The sequence below is a fragment of the Momordica charantia genome (genome assembly GCF_013281855.1).
Source record: "Momordica charantia cultivar OHB3-1 chromosome 8 unlocalized genomic scaffold, Mcharantia_2.0 BLBB01000008.1, whole genome shotgun sequence".
Taxonomy (NCBI): domain Eukaryota; kingdom Viridiplantae; phylum Streptophyta; class Magnoliopsida; order Cucurbitales; family Cucurbitaceae; genus Momordica; species Momordica charantia.
In genome coordinates this window covers 28269668-28288064 of record NW_028275166.1, presented here as the reverse complement: position 1 = coordinate 28288064, position 18397 = coordinate 28269668, and the positions used below count along the sequence as shown (strand labels likewise).

The 18397-nt window shown below is 37.2% G+C and overlaps 3 protein-coding genes across 3 annotated transcripts; all 3 read left to right on the top strand.

Moving 5' to 3' along the window:
• The first annotated feature begins 2362 nt into the window (after positions 1-2362).
• Positions 2363-3607, top strand: LOC111014140 (protein DMP9-like). The gene has a single exon (XM_022288767.2). The coding sequence runs from the start codon at positions 2620-2622 to the stop codon at positions 3283-3285; it is 666 nt and encodes a 221-aa protein (XP_022144459.1). The 5' UTR covers positions 2363-2619; the 3' UTR covers positions 3286-3607.
• LOC111014161 (putative apyrase 6) lies at positions 3478-10918 on the top strand. Its single transcript, XM_022288788.2, has 8 exons — positions 3478-4334; positions 4465-4577; positions 6587-6694; positions 8539-8593; positions 9308-9496; positions 9594-9691; positions 9877-10073; positions 10171-10918. The coding sequence occupies exons 1-8, from the start codon at positions 3743-3745 to the stop codon at positions 10466-10468; spliced, it is 1650 nt and encodes a 549-aa protein (XP_022144480.1). The 5' UTR covers positions 3478-3742; the 3' UTR covers positions 10469-10918.
• A 1760-nt stretch (positions 10919-12678) lies between these two features.
• Positions 12679-16651, top strand: LOC111014120 (uncharacterized). The gene is made up of 8 exons (XM_022288745.2): positions 12679-12836; positions 13011-13332; positions 14059-14130; positions 15455-15513; positions 15663-15819; positions 15926-16006; positions 16102-16191; positions 16317-16651. Exons 2-8 carry the CDS (start codon positions 13036-13038, stop codon positions 16452-16454), a joined length of 894 nt encoding a protein of 297 aa, XP_022144437.1. The 5' UTR covers positions 12679-12836; positions 13011-13035; the 3' UTR covers positions 16455-16651.
• Positions 16652-18397: the final 1746 nt, after the last annotated feature.

Sequence of the window (18397 nt, the reverse complement as noted above, 5' to 3'; positions counted from 1 at the left end):
GACGATCTTATAACATTTAGTATCGAGAAACATATAAAAATTATTAATTATTGAAGTATGTGACTGTTGGGGGTTGATTTAAGCATACACGTGGCAAGTATTGAGTGGATATGCAAACTGTTACACGTGGCTTATGTGAGTCGAAAAATAACGACCAAGTATTCATGTTCGGCTCACCCAATCGGTCGAGCCGAACAAGTTCACTTTGATTTACGTTCTTACAAGAATGTGAGATTCAATTGGCTTTCCTCAGCTCGGTCATACCTCCGACAAACTCCACGATAGTACGCCGCGTTTCACTGTAACCTTAAAGAGTTGTTAAGGCTGTGTCGGGAATGCTGTCGGGGGTCCTGCCTATAAATAGGATCATTTCCCTCATTTAAAGGTACGCGAACATTCTGATTTTCTCTCGATAAGCTCAGACTTTTACTGACTTTAGCATCAGAGTGCTCACTTTGTCTTGCAGGTCCGGTTTTAGGAGGTCACGGTTCAGCCCACCCTGCTCGAGCCAAAGATTTCTGAGTTGGGCAACTTTTTGACTCAACAGTGACCATCGTGGGTTTAAACTCATTCTCTTTTAATTAACCTTGACTCATTTAGATCAATGAGCCATCAATGATGATTTATTATTATTATTTTGAAGTAGAAATAATTATATGAATAACATAATAAATATATGTTTTAAAATATAGTGGAAGGTTTAAAATTTTACAAAAATAGCAACGTATAACTCATATAAAGAAGAAAAACAAACTTAGTTATATATGAAAAAAAGGGTAGATTATATATATATATATATATATATAACTATGTTTGGGCAACAAAACTATTTAGTCTCTCGATTTTAAAATCTGACACTTTCATCCTTAAAGATTTAGAAAATAATTCTTTTTAAGTCTTTTGTCCACTAGTCAATGTACGTCTAAGACCAAGAGCACACCTTCTTTACAATCGATCAAGGACTCTATTTCTACCGGGTGATGCCCTTTTAAGAATGTTTGGGCCACCTACCAGAGAATGATGAACAAGATGTTCGCTAAGTAGATAGGCTTGAACATGGAGGTACATATGGAAGATATGCCCGTGAAAAGTAGGGAAGCCAATTATCATGAAGCATACCTGAAGAAGGTGTTTGACATACTGAAAAGGTATAACATGAAGCTGAACCATAGCAAGTGCATCTTCGGCATCACCTTTGTGAAATTCCTCGGCTTCACCAGCGAGGGATAGAAGCGAACCCCTAAAAAATTCGAGTTGTCCTTGAAATAGAATTTCCCAAGAACTTAAAGTAGCTACAAAGTCTCAACGCCAAGAGAGCTTACCCTAAATCGCTTCGTGTCCCCGGCTAGTGCTAAGTGCCCCTATTCTTAAAAATCTTGAGGAAGGGCACCAAGTATAAGTGGATGGACGATTGTGAGAACGCCTTCAAGCAACTAAAAGAGTACCTCGCAGCGACGCCTCTCCTATTGAAACCAAACCTGGACAACGAGCTCTACTTGTATCTGACCTTGTCCGACGCTACCGTTAGGTCATCACTCGTCAAAGAAGAGGGCGATCGCCAGACCCTCATATACTACATGAGTTAAGGCGACGCAGAGATGCAATGCCCACGAGTGGAAAACTCATACTTGCCTTGCTCATTATAGTGTGGAGACTACAACCTTACTTCCAAGCTCATAAGGTGGGATTCTAACAAGTTTTCCACGGAAGCATGTACTCCATAAACCTCTAGAAGCCTGAGGTGTCAGGAAGGTCATTGAAGATGAGCAAGAGCTCAATGAATACAACATAGAGTATCACCAAGGACTGCCATGAAGTGGCAAGCGATAATAGGTTTTCATGGAGAAAATGACGGCCCGATGGGATTGTGACCAATGAAGACCTCAAGAGTTCACATCGAGGCAAGCTCTCCTGGACTCTTTTCATAGATGTGTGCTTCAACGAGTAAGGGTGCGACGTGGTCTCTTACTCATGTCACCATATGGTGAATGTTTCGAATATGCAATGTGTTTCTCCTTTCAAGCTTCAAACAATAAAGTCGAATATGAAGTCCTAATAATAGGTCTCTGAGGTGACAAGTGAAGTCAACGCCCGATACTTGTCAATACTCAATAGCTCCCAACTAATCGTTAATCAAGTCCCATACAAGTATCACGCAAAGGAAGAAAGGATGGCGATTTATTTGGCTAAGGCAACAACCCTACTTTAGCACCATCTTCGGCGACGACGACGACGTTGACAAAAAATTAAAAAATCAAAATCAAAGTAAATAATTAAAAATGTTGGATGAATTCAATTAATTTTGTTATTTTGTAAAATTGTAAATACAATGTTATATACAATATGACAAATTTTTAGTTTTTCTTTTTTGCAATTACCTCTCGCTGTTAGAATAATCATATAAATTTTCCTTTTTGATCGACGTGGAAGAAGGCGATGGGAAACGACTAAAAGAGCGTCGCAACCGTTGCCATTGGACATTTGGCGGTTAACTGAACACAGACTCCAGGAAATTTGGAATTTCAAATGATCCCTCGTCCCTCCCAAATTCAGTTACTCCTCCTCCGATTCTTTATATAAATCTCCTCCTCCATTTCCAAATCCGCAGACCAAATCAAAATGGATCCACACACAGTATCCTGCACCGCCGATGAAGATCTCGGAATCAAAATCTATACTGCAACACCCCCCAACGAGCCCTCCTCCATCTCCGGCGCGGCGGACAACACTGCCGGCGGCCGGAAACGACGCGCAGTGGCCAAAGGAATGCAGAAAACGCTGTCCAAGACTTCAATGCTGGTGAACTTCCTCCCCACCGGCACCCTCCTCACCTTCGAGATGCTCCTCCCCTCCGTCTCCGGCAAAGGCGACTGCTCTCCGGTCAGCACCATGATGATCAACCTCCTCCTCGCCCTCTCCGCCCTCTCCTGCTTCCTCTTCCACTTCACTGACAGTTTCAAGGGCCCCGACGGCAAGCTCTACTACGGCATCGTCACTCCGACCGGTCTCGCCGTCTTCAAGTCCGGCCTCGCCGACATCCATGTCCCTAAGGACGACCGATTCAAAGTCGGCTTCACCGATTTCGTCCACGCCATCATGTCCGTCATGGTTTTCATGGCCATCGCCTTCTCCGACCACAGAGTCACCAACTGTCTGTTCCCGGGCCATGTCGACGACATGGAAGAAGTCATGGAGAGCTTCCCTCTCATGGTCGGCACCATTTGCAGCGGCCTGTTCTTGGTGTTTCCCAATACCAGATATGGCATAGGATGTATGGCCAATTGAATTTCAATTTGATTGCCCTTTTTTCCCCCTTTTTCCTCCAATTGTCATGGATGTATGAATCGGTCGGATTTGGTTTAGGATTTGGTTTTGGATCGAACCGCTCGAGAGCATTCGACGCGTTTTGCGGAATCCGAGTCCATTATATATAAAGCTGAATCATAAACAATTGTGTAATTTTATTTTATTTTTGAATAAAGAGATCTTCCTCCTCTCCGAGACCGAGCATTGCCGGAGGAGAGCAAGACCGAGACAGAAAGGGCGATATTTTTCACGATTGCCCTCTCCGTCTCGATCGACAATAATAAATCAACCCCTTTAATTACCTCTTCTTTCCCTTTTTTTCTTTTTGTGTATACCACTCTTTGATTTTTGATTTCTTCTTGTTGTGTTTTGAGTGTTATCCATGTTTTGTGATGCATTTCGTTCCAATTATCCACGCATTAACCCCTAGACTTTGATGCGACGGTTGAATGCCCGTAAAAGGGACGATTCGAAAATTGTCAAGATGGATCCGACCAAGCTGCAGGTTAGACCCAGCAGCAGATCGAATTTATTCGCCAGGAACAACGCTAAGAACTCTTCTTCCAAATCCAAATTCTGGGTTTCTGCGTCGCTTTTCCTTGCCTTTACTTTGTTAGTCTGCTATCTGTTCGTCTTGACGACGAATCTGCGGAGCTCTGTGAAGAGAAGGTACGGAATCGTTATCGATGGAGGTAGCACCGGGACCCGAATCCACGTGTTTGGGTACAGAGTGGACGGGGTTTTTGATTTCAGGGAAGAGGGATCGGCGTCGATGCGGGTGAATCCTGGGTTGTCGGCGTACGCAGAAGATCCAGACGGAGCCGGCAGGTCTTTGGAGGAGCTTTTGGCATATGGGAAGAATCGGGTTCCGAGAGATCAATGGGGAATCACTGAAATTCGGTTAATGGCAACGGCAGGGTTGAGAATCCTGGAAGTGAATGTACAGAACCAAATATTGGAGTCCTGCCGGCGGGTACTCCGGTCTTCGGGGTTTAATTTCCGGGATGAATGGGCATCGGTCATTACAGGTATAGAACTTCTCAGTCTTTTGAATTGTTTGTGGATATATGTCATTTCAAACCCATATATTGTTTTGCTTCTAATTTTGTTTAGAAATGCTTATCGAGCGATGTGTGATGTAAGTTGTGGCTGTATTAGGCTCTGATGAAGGGACTTATGCGTGGGTTGCTGCTAACTATGCACTTGGCACTCTTGGAGGTGATCCTCTCCAGACAACTGGAATTATTGAACTTGGTGGAGCTTCTGCTCAGGTTTGATTTTGTCTTGTTTCCTTCTAATAATATGTAGTTTAATTGTTTATCATCAAAAAAAAAAAAAAAAAGATTCTAGGGTCTTGCATGCCGAACATGAAGTATTTCATAGTGTTTTCCAGAGAGAGAGAGAAGTGTAACCTATAACTAGTTTTCTCAAAGCATTTGAACTACAAAGCTAACTAGAAATTACGTTTTCATATCTGCACTAAATGAGGGATGTTGAAGTTGAGTGGTTCTTGTTATGATGTAGCGAGTCACTTGACTTATACATAGAAAAAAATGATGGAATAAGGCATCTCCTCATCCTAAGCACTCGAAATGGAATTTAATAAAAGGCTGAATCCAACGTTAGAACACTCAAAAGGGAATATAGAAAAGTTTTTGTGCAGTTTTGTCTGTGAGGAGGTGGTATGCTGTTCAATCGTCCAAAAACTACAAAATTCCTTATTTGTAACTTTTCCTTTAAGCCACCAACTGGAAAGGATCTCCAGAAACACCAAATTTAGATTTTCATGAAAACGCTAAACCATTCCGAACTTGTTGCATATTCTGGATCTGTTTCCCACAGACAGAGAATAACGAAAAAAGAGGTTTCTGGTTTTTTTCTCGCTCCTATAGTTCATATAGACTTGTGGAAGAAGTGATATGTGAGTTTTTCTTTTGGACTTTGTCTCGAGTGTTTATGCTTTTGGTGTTTCTTCTCTTTGCGCTCTTGGAAATGTGATTGTTTCTCATCTTAATTAATGAACGTATTTGGTCACACAGATTTTGAAGTTTTCTTTTTTCTTTTGGATTTATTAGTCATGCATGCTTTTAATTGCAGTTCTAGTTTCTTTTTAACTATAAAATTGTTTGAGAAACAAAGAGGTTTTTCCTTTAACATTATAGAACATAAACAAGAAGTGAAACAATTAAGATTGTGGAACCTAATTCAAAGACGATGAATGCACAACTAACATTGTCAACCTAGAAAGGAAAAGGAAAATGAGAAGAAAAGGATTATAAAAGATAAGAAAAAAAAGGAAAAAAGCTGGAAAATCCTTTTGATTAAAGTAAGATATATTGGAAAAAGAAGCATCCAACAGAAAAAGATGAACTCAAGTCTGCAGCCAAGGAGTAAGTAATTGGAAAAAAAAAAATAGGGAAGGAGATTGAAAAAGTATTAAAAATATGGGAAAATACTCAGATGAAGATGAGATGAGTTCTACAACAACAAAAGGGTCTTAGGGCTATTCGCTTCATGGTTTTTGCCATGAATATCGAGTGCCAATTTCACAGGTTACAATCTTTAAAACTCAGTAAGTATCAAGAGCAAAAACCCCACCAACAAGGGTTTCTGTTTATTACTCCTACTAACGGGTAGGATTTTTATTGTTGGGAAATGATTATTTGTATAAATAGTTTTAATTAATTAACACTAATTAGTTTCATTAACTGCTATCAATTGTTTAACTAACATTAATTTTTTGTTTAGCTCTAATTGATTTTAATTGCTACCTCGAATTTTATCTTTTTTAATACTAATCTGAGTTATTTAATATTAATGTTGATTAATTATTTTTATTTACTAATATTTTAATTGATTGAAATCAACATAATTTTAGCTAAAATATCTTAATTATATGTTAATCAATTAATCACGAGATAAATGTAATAATTTCTTTAATAATATTAATCATGAGTTTTGCTTTAGTTTGGGTTTTCTAAAAAGGTCATTTCTGATAGAATTCACTATTAGTTATCCACAAATGAGAGGCACATAGTTTGGGAGGGAGAAACTCTTGACTTCCGAAGTGTAAAATATATACTTCTCTAGATCCACCCTAATTCTACTACACACTACCCGACACTTGTGCTCACATCGTTCCTACTCTCTTAGTTAAATCACATACCTATCAGTGGCCTCCTTAGAATCACCCACACGCACTGAGCCCCTCCCTTCTCTCTTTTCTCTGACATACATGGTATTGTAATAAATAGTGATGTCTGATTTACTTCTCTTTCAGGTTACTTTTGTTTCAAATGAATCAGTACCTCCTGAATTCTCACGTACAGTTAAATTTGGCAGTATGACTTATACTCTTTACTCCCACAGCTTTCTACATTTTGGGCAGGTAAATACTTATTTTTTTGAGCTATAGTTATTATCTCTCTTGAATATTATATAATTTTGTGTCTAAATTGTTTGCCTATAGCTGATTTTCTAAGCCTCTGATGAGGTTTTCTACAAAACTTCTGTGGGACTAAAAGTTTTATGTAGGGGAAAAGATAGGATATGGGGGTCTTTTTTTATGAGTAATTTTTTGTACTTGATCTTATAGTGAGGTAAAGAAGAGGCAAGGAGCTCTTCAAACTCCCTTGACTATTACCCTGATGCATAAATAAACTGGTTCCTATCAGTTTTTGGTGTTAGAGCCATTGGGTCTTTGGGGATTGGAGGGAAATATGGAAACCATAAATAATGAGCGATGGGCTACGGTTCAAGTGACAATGGAATAAAAATTATCAGCAATGTAGGCATGGATGGAGGGAAAATTGACTTTGGAAATTATGGCCAAGCAGTTTGAAGGGAGTCGAGTTAGGAGGTTCTTTTGGAAATCGACTAGAGGATAAAGGAAAAGCACCGATGGAGGAAACAAGTAAAGAAAAATAGGAAGAGAGTAATATGATGGGTTTTGAAGGGTTGTTACACTCTGTTGAGGTATACTCCTTTCCTAATCCTGTCCATTTCAGTAATAGGCTTATTAGCATCATTTTTAAATAATTCATAGTTATGAACAAACATGCTAATTTTTTACCTTTTTACTTATTTCATTCATTCATGCATTATTTCAAGCATATTCCATATTTCTTTAGCAAAGTTACAAGCAGATACTCAGTTAAATTCATCATTACCATTACCAAACATGTAGTTCATGGCTCTAGCATTAATAGATAATGTTTTTTTGTCTTCATCAGTAAGCTCATTTCCATTCTTAGCCACATCAACCTATGGAAGTTCAGTCCAACCTTGCAGCCTCCTGACCTAGTTGGCCTCTAAGTTGGAGCTTAATGTACCTTTAGTCATGTTCGGTATTTGCCCTCTTTTTAACTCTCGTATTGATGATTGTGAAATTTTCACTCAATGGGGCTTAGTTGACTGAAGAGGTCACTTGAGAGACTTCTAGTTCTAGCTTATTGGCGTAATAGTTCTCTGAGTTACTCCTCAGTTACATGGTGAAATTTTGGGTGGGCGGTATTGGTAAGAATAAGCCCAAGCGTCCAATGCACTTCTCGTTTGCATGAAGGCTAGGGGAACTATAGAATAGAGTTAGTTCTGGGGAAAGGGCAGGGACTAATAGGTCATTTGGTAATACTGAAAAATTATAAGTCTGTTAGAAGGTAGGGATAACCATACATATGTCAGTCATGTAAGCTGAGAGGCTCAGTAAGTGTATGGCCTAGGGAAGAGAGTTCTCTAGTAGATGGAGAACCAGGCCTCTCGAATGCTTGAGTAGCTTGTAATGCTTTGATATTATAATATGGGATGGTGCCAGTTTGTTTGGGCCCAAACAGTGGCCTATTCAGGGCATTTGAGAGACTGTAGAACAGAAGGTCTTTGCACTGACCACACCACTTTCTACTGCAAGCCACGAATCACAGCAATAAACAAGTGGTTATGGGTGATTTACAACCGTTTTTAGAGTTTCTATGTGCTTAAAAAGAAGGTTAGGCATAAAATTACTTCTTTTTTCCCAAGGTCTGTTTCTGATTAAAGTTATGGTTGTATTATTTTACCTCCTTTTTTGTCTTTTCATCTTGAATGTGAAGTGTTCTTTTCATCTTGAATGTGAAGTGTTTTTCTTTTCTAAATTTTTTTATGTAAAACTTCTTCCATGTTTCTAGAGTCACTTTTGTGAACTTTCTTTCTTTGTAATGTTTTAAAGCCTTCAGAGTTGTGATTAGTCTTGTTTTGCAGAATGCAGCACATGACTCCTTAAGAGAAGCACTTATTTCAGGAGAGTTCAACTCAGGTAAATGTGCATGCCTTTTCTTCTATAAACTATCTAGTTTTGAAGTAAATTAGTATGACATTTTGAGTTTGTCTGTACAGCTGTCTCTGTTTACAGTCTGTCAGGTCTGATGTCACAATCTGGATCGGATGATACAGTTGTAGAGAAAAGTTATTTCTATTATGTAGCAATATCTTTGAACTGTGTACTTCGTGGGCAATTATGGTTGTCTTGTAGTTGTTGTCCACTTTTCTTATTTTCTATATCCATAATTACTATTAAGAACGTCGTGGCCTACATCTTCAAGATTGCTTATTTGATCTTCAATATGCCCCTTTTCAAAATGTCTATATTGACCATGATCGTACTTTTGAACTTGTTGGATCTAGTTTTAAAAATATGGTTGCCAATTTGCTTAAAATGCTTTCCTGAAGTTAAACTACAGACAAGACTGTGATGGATCTTGAACTTCCTATTTGATTCATCTACAAGGTCTGTTATGTTTAGATTTTGCCACTTGGACTCTCTGTCCCTCTCTCTGATATGTTTGTGGTTGTGCTCTCTGCCCTCCTTTTTCCTTTATTTGGTGATATGATGCTAATCATGTTGAGGGAGTGAGAAGGCCCTTGTCGCCCATTCATTCTTTGCATTGGGTTTGACGTGATTGGGTTAAGAGCATTCAAATTACTTGTTTTTGAGTATTCTCAAGTTTTCGATTCTCATTTGTTCCTGCAGCTAAAACTCTTCCAAGTGAATTTCCTGTGGATCCTTGTACCCCCAGTGGGTACTCCCATATTATGGAGTCTGAAAAACTTTCTCCAGGTATTATGGTGGAAAGGAATAGGTATCTATCAACTTTCCATTCTAAGGGAAATTTCTCGCAGTGCAGATCTGTTGCTCTAAGGCTGCTGCAAAAAGGAAAAGGTTATACAAATTTGATTTTTATGGTCATCTGATAGCTCATATTTCTTTTAATGGTGCATAACACTTCCCATTTTTTTCTCTCTTTTTTCCCCTGCAGAGAAATGCACCAATGAAAATTGTTATGTAGGATCCATTTTCACACCAAAGCTTAGAGGAAAGTTTTTGGCGACGGAAAATTTCTTTTACACGTCAAAGGTATGCTTCCCCCACTTTCTTCATATGTTCATGAATATTCTTTAGTATGTTTCTTATTACTTACATGTTTATACTCTTTATTGGTTTCGTCTTTTTCTCTCATTCCTATGCGTAATTTGATGAAGATGTACAAGCTTGGGACTCATCGTTTATGTTTTTTATGGACATTTCTGGTCTTTTTTTAGTTCTTCGGTCTAGGATCGAGAGCTTTTCTATCAGATCTAGTGGTGGCTGGTGAGGAATTCTGTGGTGAGGACTGGTTGAAGTTGAAAAAGAGATACAAGCAATTCAATGAAGAAGACTTGCCACGCTATTGCTTCTCATCAGCATATATCGTGGCCCTACTTCACGACAGTCTTGGAATTGCTTTAGAGGATCAGAGGTACGTTGATCATCTCGTGCACATTATGTGCATGTACTTGTTTCGCATATGCAATTAGTCGTTGTTTCTTACCGCTTGAGAACCTTTTTGTGATTAGTATCACTGCTGCAACACATGTGAACAACATGCCACTCGATTGGGCATTGGGAGCTTTCATCTTGCAAAGCACAGCTGCGATAGAGTCGATTGTGCCGATAGAGTCAGAGTCAGAGCAATGGGATTGGATTGCAGCAATCATCGGCCACGAGTCTCCCAGTCTGCTCTCGCTTATTGCGGTATCAATTCTGTTGTTGTTTATAGCATGGTCTGTGTCAAAGTGGAGGAAACCTCAGTTAAAGACGATTTACGATCTAGAGAAAGGACGGTACATAGTGACCCGTGTGAGTAAATGCTGACTGAAACCAGTTTACTACTAACTTTCCTGGATGGTCTAGTGACAGGGAAAGAACACAAACACCTACACTACTACATTAATTATAATACAAAATTCAGCCTCAGTATAGTGTCCATAGAAGACCAACCTGTAAGTCCAGGTAGTTGTTTGAGATTGTATATTCTGTGATTTTCATTCACATCTCATGTAGACTACCAACTGTTCTAGAAAAAGCTTCTCTTTCAGCATAGCGCGGGAGCACGGGCTGCCGTTGCCGTTTTGGAGTTAGGGCGAAATGGAATTAATTGTAGGATTCGATCGATTCCCTTTACGTTTAGAAGATGTTGTTTTGATGTATTATGACTGATTTTATGATGAAATTTAGATGTGCTTTCTGTGTCGATGTTGTGGGAGATTCTATGTTTTTAGTTTCTCCCAAGGAGAGGAAGAGATGGTTTTGAATTTTTCTTCATCTTTCTCACTTCCCATTACCCTCCTTAAACCTCATTGTAGATAACATATCTTACTTTTTGATGACTTAATTAAGTGATGATAGCCATAGCATTTGTGCAACCAATTTCTCACAAATGTTTATTACTCTTTTTAATTTCAACCATCACATATTACTTTTATTCATACTTTCCATATATATATTTTTTCAACTACATTTATTAACAATTTTATATTTCCAAATTCCTGTTTGATTTTTTTTTTTTTACTTTTATTCCAATGACTTAATCTTATTTTTAATAGCCTTCAAATATTCTTTTTATATTTTAATTATCTTCTTTTCGAAATATTTCTTTTTCTAGTGCATCTTTTTTTTCACTAATGTAATAAATATATACTCCTCAAGCTTATATAATATCTATTTTTTATCTTTTTTTTTCACTAATGTAATAAATATATACTCCTCAAGCTTATATAATATCTATTTTTTATTAGTATATACTCGACTATTAGATTATATTATATATTCCAACGACTATTATATAATATATATTTTTATTTTAATCTTCTTATATACCGTCTCAAAAATGTTATATATAATATATATTTTTTCATAGTTATATACTGAAATTAGAAGTTTATATAATCTATACGACCTCTAATGGGTCAAATTCGGGTTCGCACCGTCGTTCACGAAGGGTCACTGCTCGTTGCAGGTCGTGGGTCGTAGGTGGCACTGGAGCGGTGGAGGGACGTAGCCGATGCAAGGGAGTCACGCTGTCGGATTTCGTGGGTAGTCCGAATATTTTTTTTCTCCCACGAACAAGCAAATAAGCATAAAAGTAATAATTTTTAATTGGTTCGAATTAGTTCATGATTTAATGTAGTATAAATTTTCTTTCCATCCTATTTTGGTCCATGTACTTTCAAGTATTGGTTTATTTTAGTCTCTCTACTTTGAAAATCATTTTGGTATATGTACTTTAAACTTTGGTTCATTTTAGTTCCAAAATAAATATTTCAAGAGTACATAGACTAAAATGAACCAAAAGTTTTAAATATAGAGCACAAAACAAACATTTTCAAAGTATAAAATTAGGATTGAAAGTATAGGAACCAAACTAATATTTTAACCAAGAAAGAAACAAGCGTGTGACTCACATTCGAAAATCTGCATTTTTTCATCGACTGTTTTTGCTCCTCTTTCTTAAACTGGGAAAATAAGAGATCTGAGAATTTCCATGAAGAAGAAGAAAATCTAGAGAGAAGAGAAGAAGATAATTATAGGAAGAGAGATGAATAAAAAGAAGAACAATGAGTTATTGTAAGAAGGATAAATAATAAATATGTAGTTTCACATAAAAGTAACATTGACAAAAATATAGAAAATTTATGTTTCTAGAAATTAGACAGAAATCTATTAGGAGTGCAGCCTGAAATGGTCATTCCATGCTGATTTTCCTTTTATAAACTTGTTTTCAAAGCAAGTTCTCGGCGGCCATTGGAATTTGACTGTTTTAAATGGAATATTGTGGTGTTTTTCTTTTTTTTTTTTCTCTGAAAATATGTTATCAATTATGATATATTCAAAATCATGGCGAAGGGAAGGGACAAAAGAGAGAAAAGTTTCTAATTTAAATTGGTAACGTAGATGATTGACGGCCGTCGGCCACGGGGAATGGCACGTGAATTGACGCAATTACCCTTGGTGGCCGTTGGATTGGACTGTACGCAAAGACGTGGAAGTTTCGGGCGAAGAAAACTCCGCTTCTTCTCCCCTATATATAGCGAACCAGGTCCACCCTGCTCCAAATTCTTCTTATTTTTAGTCTTTTGCGGAATCTTTGTACCACTCGCGGACCCATCTTCAAATTCATTTCTACTCTCGCAAAATCTTCTTTCTCATTCCGCACCTAACGCGCTTTCTCTTCTTCTCCCAGGTACGATTTCCCTTTTTCTTTCTCTCAATTTCACAATTTTTTTCATCTCAATCTACTTTTCCTTGTTTTGTCCCCTCCAATTTTGATAATTTCTTCCCGTAATTGATCGAGTTGTCCTCGTAGGGTTTCTTTTTTCTGGGAATTCACCGTGTGGGTTACTTTTTCATGATATAGGGGTTTCTGTGCGGTTTATAGGACAATGAGCGACCATCTCGTCCTGTATGTTGATCATTTGATTCGACCAGTCGCTCCAGTTGAACCTGTGTCCGAGCCGGCCGACCCTGTTCCTTCTGCACCGCGTGAAGCTGTTGTGGACTCAGCTGCGGCCGGTCCTTCGTGTTCGACTGCAACTGCGGTTGCGGATGATCGGACGGTGAAGCAGCACGCACCCAATGAGGAGGAGCCTCTGATTCAGGCCGCTGAGTGCCGCATTTGTCAGGAAGAAGACAGCCTCAATAATTTAGAAACTCCCTGCGCATGTAGTGGTAGTCTTAAGGTATTACCCCTTTTTTATTATTTGTTAAATTTGAATTTGAATAATCAGGACATGGAAGCCCCTTTGAATTCGGTCCAGTCTTTTTCACTGCGTTGTATTTGTGTTTGTGCTGAATTGGAAACTTTGGAACTAGTTCTTTCGCAAGAATCTGCTTCGGTGTACAGTATTGGTTAAATTGAGTTTAGTACTAATATGCTTTTTCCTGTCTTGTGGATGGGTTTAAGTCTGTATTAATTGCTTTGATTTCTTTTTCCTTTTAATTTCTTCTTACGTTCAATGTGATATAGTTTTCATAGAAGCAAGCTGGAAAATGATATAAAATAAAATCTTGAGAGGTTTTATATCAGTAAGGTGGGGAGGACTGGGTTGAAGTACATGAAATAATTTGGTTGTTTGGTAATTAATAGTTTTATTCTTAGCTTTGTTAGTTGAATATTTTCTATAACTTTTTCCCCAATGCTATGATCGACAGGAACTTTTGTGTGCTGGTATGTGGCATATTATCTGAGTTATAAAGTTGCTTGATAAAACTTGACAAGTATGGCTATCATGCATGGGGTGTCGTGGTAGAATTATAGTGATCCATGACTCTTATTTTTTTTCTTCATAATGTAACTAAATCAGGTTAGGTTCTTTGAATTGACCAATATCAATACCCATGGTGAAATTTGTCGGGTTTTTTTGTTTATTAATTTTTTGCATGTGTCTGAATGTTTTTCTGTTCAGTATGCTCACAGAAAGTGCGTTCAACATTGGTGCAATGAGAAAGGGGACATAACTTGTGAGATATGTCATCAGGTATGCACGATGATTTTGATTTGATCTCATATCATTTTAGCCTTATTTTTAATTTTTAATCTTGCATTTCTAGAATTTCAAATAAATTGGTAATTCCTTATACTTCAGCTTGCGAGAAAGTCTTCCTACATTGTTTTTGAACTCATAAGTCTTTGAATTTTAAAAAATTGCAGGATTTACACTTGGAGTTAAAAATTTTCCATTATTACTGTTTTATAAAGTGCATGTTTAAGTACGCTTTGCACTTAAGTGGAAGAGGGAGACCATGCCTAGTGAAGGCGAGGCAACCTCTATTAGCGTTTTCATTTTATGTCTAAAAAATGTATCTTCCACCCCACCCAGGGGACTTGCGAATGAGAGGGAGGAAAACCGGAAAACCATACAATTCAGACGTTTGTATGGGTGGGTTGTTGTTGTAGGTGAGGGAGTAGTTGGAGAAAACCATACAGTTGAGAAATAGAATTTGCTACTCTAGAAACCGTCTGAATGAAGGAGACTTTCGGCTTTCTTTTTATTCTCTTTCTTTTTCTGTCTCTCTCAATCTCGACCATCTCTTTGTTTATTCTCTCCGACTCCTACCTTTTCCCTTCTTTTCCCTTGATATGTCCATATCTGAAAAGCCATAATAGTGGTTCACTATAGGGCATTCAAAAGGATTTGGGTCTTTTGGCAATGGGCTGGATTCGTTTTTTGGGCAGGTTGAATCTGGCGTCAAGGAAGATTGTTCCAACATGAGAGGAGAAGATGAGCAGCATGTCTCAATAGGAGGGTTCCCCCTTTTCTCACGTTCAACCAAAATTAACGTGGATACTGCTTGGGATGTGCTATGAGTGGAGAAGCTAGTTGGGGCATTATTGTCAGAGATGATAGAGGTGAGGAGTGGCTTCCAAGAAGATGCAGGTTATTTATTGTTAGAGTGTAGTGATTGATGAGACATTTGGCTGACTAGATAAGCGTTGGTGTTTGGGGCTTAAGAGATATAGTTGTTGAAACTTACTGTTTGTTGGTGAAATCTTGATCCTGTAGCCGTTCCATTGCATAGTCCGGACCTTTTCAGAAATGGATTGTTTGTAGGACTTCCCGCCCTTGTAGTTGGTTGGATGCCCTCTCTATTTGCACGGTGCATCAGTTAGACTATGAATGCTTCTTTTTTCCAATTAAATAAAATGAAATGTTTTTTTTTCTGAACCAAAATGCCATACTCTCTGTCTGTACTTGTTATTGAATGGTAGGATGAGATGGTGTGCATTCACAGCATCTTTTGTGACGATGTTTTCTTGTTTTAATTCCTCATTGATGTCGGTATGTTGTATTCAATTCCCAGTCTTATCAACCTGGATATACTGCACCACCTCGTACTGAAGAAACTGCTATTGATATGGAGTAAGTTTAATTTTTCTTTTGGTAATATCTAATTGTTCCGTGAATAGTATTATTGATAAGCTAGTTTCTGAACACCTGCAAGGGTTTTTTTCTTCATGTAATTTCTGTATTCATATTTGAAATATTGATCTGGATGTGGATATGCACAGGGGAAGATGGACCATCTCTGGTAATCCGTTAGACTTGAGAGATACTCGGCTATTGGCCATTGCAGAGGCAGAACGGCATTTCTTGGAAGCTGAATATGACGATTATGCTACTTCAAATGACAGTGGAGCTGCATTTTGCCGATCAGCTGCTCTTATTGTAGGTTTTCTAATACTCGTAGAAATAAAAAAGAAATTGCACCTTCTATCCTCTAGAATTTTCCATTCAGCTGTATCTGATGTTTCTATTTGATCTAACATGGCAGTTACTAGCCCTTCTCCTTCTGCGGCATGCATTGACCATAACAGATCCCGATGGAGAAGATGATGCATCTGCCTTTTTTTCTGTAAGTGGATATTGAGTTTATCTTCTTAAATTTGAAAGGAAAAATAGTGTGTATGATGGAGGATGGGTTTATAATCTGGATGGTACCTGTGACAGATTTTCTTGCTTCGTGCTGCTGGTTTTCTCTTACCCTGCTACATCATGGCCTGGGCCATCAGTATCTTGCAGCGTCGAAGACAAAGACAGGTTGGTGATTTGGGAGTCGTTTCTATTTTCAAAATTTTGTTCTTAAAAACTATTTTGCAGACTAATTTTTCTAAACTGTTCTGTTTAAATTTTAAGAATGGTTTGTGTGGGGTGTGAAACTACAGGAGGCGGCAGCACTGGCTGCAACACAAGTAGCGTTTGTACTACAACATGGGCAGCACAGAGGTTTACAATTTGCGATTGCATCATCAGGACCACCTCTCACCCCTCACCCACATCCACACCCTCACCCTACTGTTTGAACCGCAGCCCGCCCCAACCGTGTAATATTATATATTATATTTTCGAACCAACCTTCCTTCTACTACTTCCACTGGTCATCATCATCATTTTTATGTACAAACAATTTCCTCAACTGCAATTCTTCGCTGCCTGTAATCTCTGAATCTTTCCATCTTCCAAAACCAGGTACCCTGCTAACAAACTTCATTGTTTTTTACGTGCCCTTCTACTCCACGTGATTGCTTGATTGATGCTTCTTCTTGTGCTTATGGAAAACAAGGAAGAGATTTAGGGGGCAAACATAGGTTTTCCTCTAAAGAATTTGCTATTTCTTGTACAATCTGTAGGGTATCTCAAGAATTTGGTATTGCATATGAAAGAACAGAATGGTAAGCAAAACAGTAGAGAGCGTAATAAGATCTTAGTTTTGGACAAGATCGAGTCAATTTTGGAGAGAGGAAAAAGGTTAATGATTTGATCTTTATTCCATTGTTCTTGCCTCGACTCCTGTATTATCATACTGCTAAATGATATGTGTGCGATGGGTTTGTTTTCAATCATTGTTTTGAAATTGTTTCCCGGGGTCATATATAGGGGAGCAAAGCTTAGACTCCCGGTTATTAAAAAAAAGAAAAAAATCATTGTTTTGAAATATTGAAAGAATTTTTACACATTATTTTAATATGGTTAAATATCTTTGCTTTCTAAATTTTTATCAACGAAAATGATTGTTTTGACTGTTGAATATGTTTCTCAGTAAGAAATGTAGAATTTGAATTTTGATTATTATAGGAAGCATTTAAATTCCTAATAATAGATCATTGAACTTTAAAAAGTGTATGATATGTTGAACTTTTATTTTTATGTCTGGTAGAAATTTGAATTTTTAATATCATATCGGATAGATCTTTGAATCTTAGAATGTTTTATAGATCGTTAAATTTGTAATTTTGTCTAATAGGTTCTCGACTTATATGTTGTTTTCACTTTTATTTTTTGGATGTATTGGTCATAGTTAAGAATCTATTAGACATGAAATTGAAAGTTTAGAATTGAAAATTGAAGTTGAAAGTTTCAGAAATTATTTAAAAAGTACTTTTTAAGTAAAAAAAAAATCTAATATACATGAAATTAGAAGTTTAGAGATATTATTAGATATTGATGAGATGTAACTTTGAATGTGAAATAATTAAACTTGTAATTTAGCATTTATTTTTTTATGCAACTTTTTTTTGATATCATATTGTACAATAGTAGATTAATGAATATTAGTTGCATTAAAAATATCATTTCTCAATAATTATAAGAATTTAGATCTTATAAAAGGGTAGTGTTACTTTCCAAGCCTGGAAAAAATCTAGTGGGAACAATATTAGCAAGTCTATGAATTGAGTGCACCTCGCTTGATCGACATGGATTTAAACTCGTTCCTTGGCAAATTAACCGTTATCCCTAGAGTTATCCTGATAGTTTCTATGAATTTATAAATGAAAATATTAAATTAAACTAAATGTTTTTGAAATATCCAAAGATTAAATTAAACTAAATGTTTTAGAAATATTAGCAGTCAAATGATAAAGATAAGGATAGATTGAAAATGCGAGTAAATGTAAATTCGCTTCATTTCATTTTCAATTAGGCTTCGCTTTGGCCTCTTCAACAGTGAGAACAACAAATAAATATAATTTTCGTAAGAAATAGTTCGCTTTAGGTTCAATTGTATTTGATTTTTATCTATTTTTTAATTATGTATCTTCCTCTCCCCCATTTTTGTCCTAACATTAATTTTTATCAATCCATCGTGAGGTAGATATTCCAAATTTTTTGTTTTTGTTTCCCTCATCTTTTGATCGTAGGAGGATGAAACAATATTTTACCCTTATCCCCAAATTCGTTCTCATCTACTCCCAAATTATACAACGTTATTTTGAATGTAGGTCATTTTTTCACCTTCATTTTAAGT

Bases quoted from the DNA above. Each gene is read 5' to 3' on its own strand.
- LOC111014140 (XM_022288767.2), top strand. From the start codon at position 2,620: ATGGATCCACACACAGTATCCTGCACCGCCGATGAAGATCTCGGAATC.
- LOC111014161 (XM_022288788.2), top strand. From the start codon at position 3,743: ATGCGACGGTTGAATGCCCGTAAAAGGGACGATTCGAAAATTGTCAAG. The intron at 4,578-6,586 runs GTTTGATTTTGT...CTTCTCTTTCAG, and splicing joins TTGGTGGAGCTTCTGCTCAG to GTTACTTTTGTTTCAAATGA. The intron at 9,497-9,593 runs GTTATACAAATT...TTTCCCCTGCAG, and splicing joins GCTGCTGCAAAAAGGAAAAG to AGAAATGCACCAATGAAAAT.
- LOC111014120 (XM_022288745.2), top strand. From the start codon at position 13,036: ATGAGCGACCATCTCGTCCTGTATGTTGATCATTTGATTCGACCAGTC. The intron at 14,131-15,454 runs GTATGCACGATG...TTCAATTCCCAG, and splicing joins CTTGTGAGATATGTCATCAG to TCTTATCAACCTGGATATAC. The intron at 16,192-16,316 runs GTTGGTGATTTG...GTGAAACTACAG, and splicing joins AGCGTCGAAGACAAAGACAG to GAGGCGGCAGCACTGGCTGC.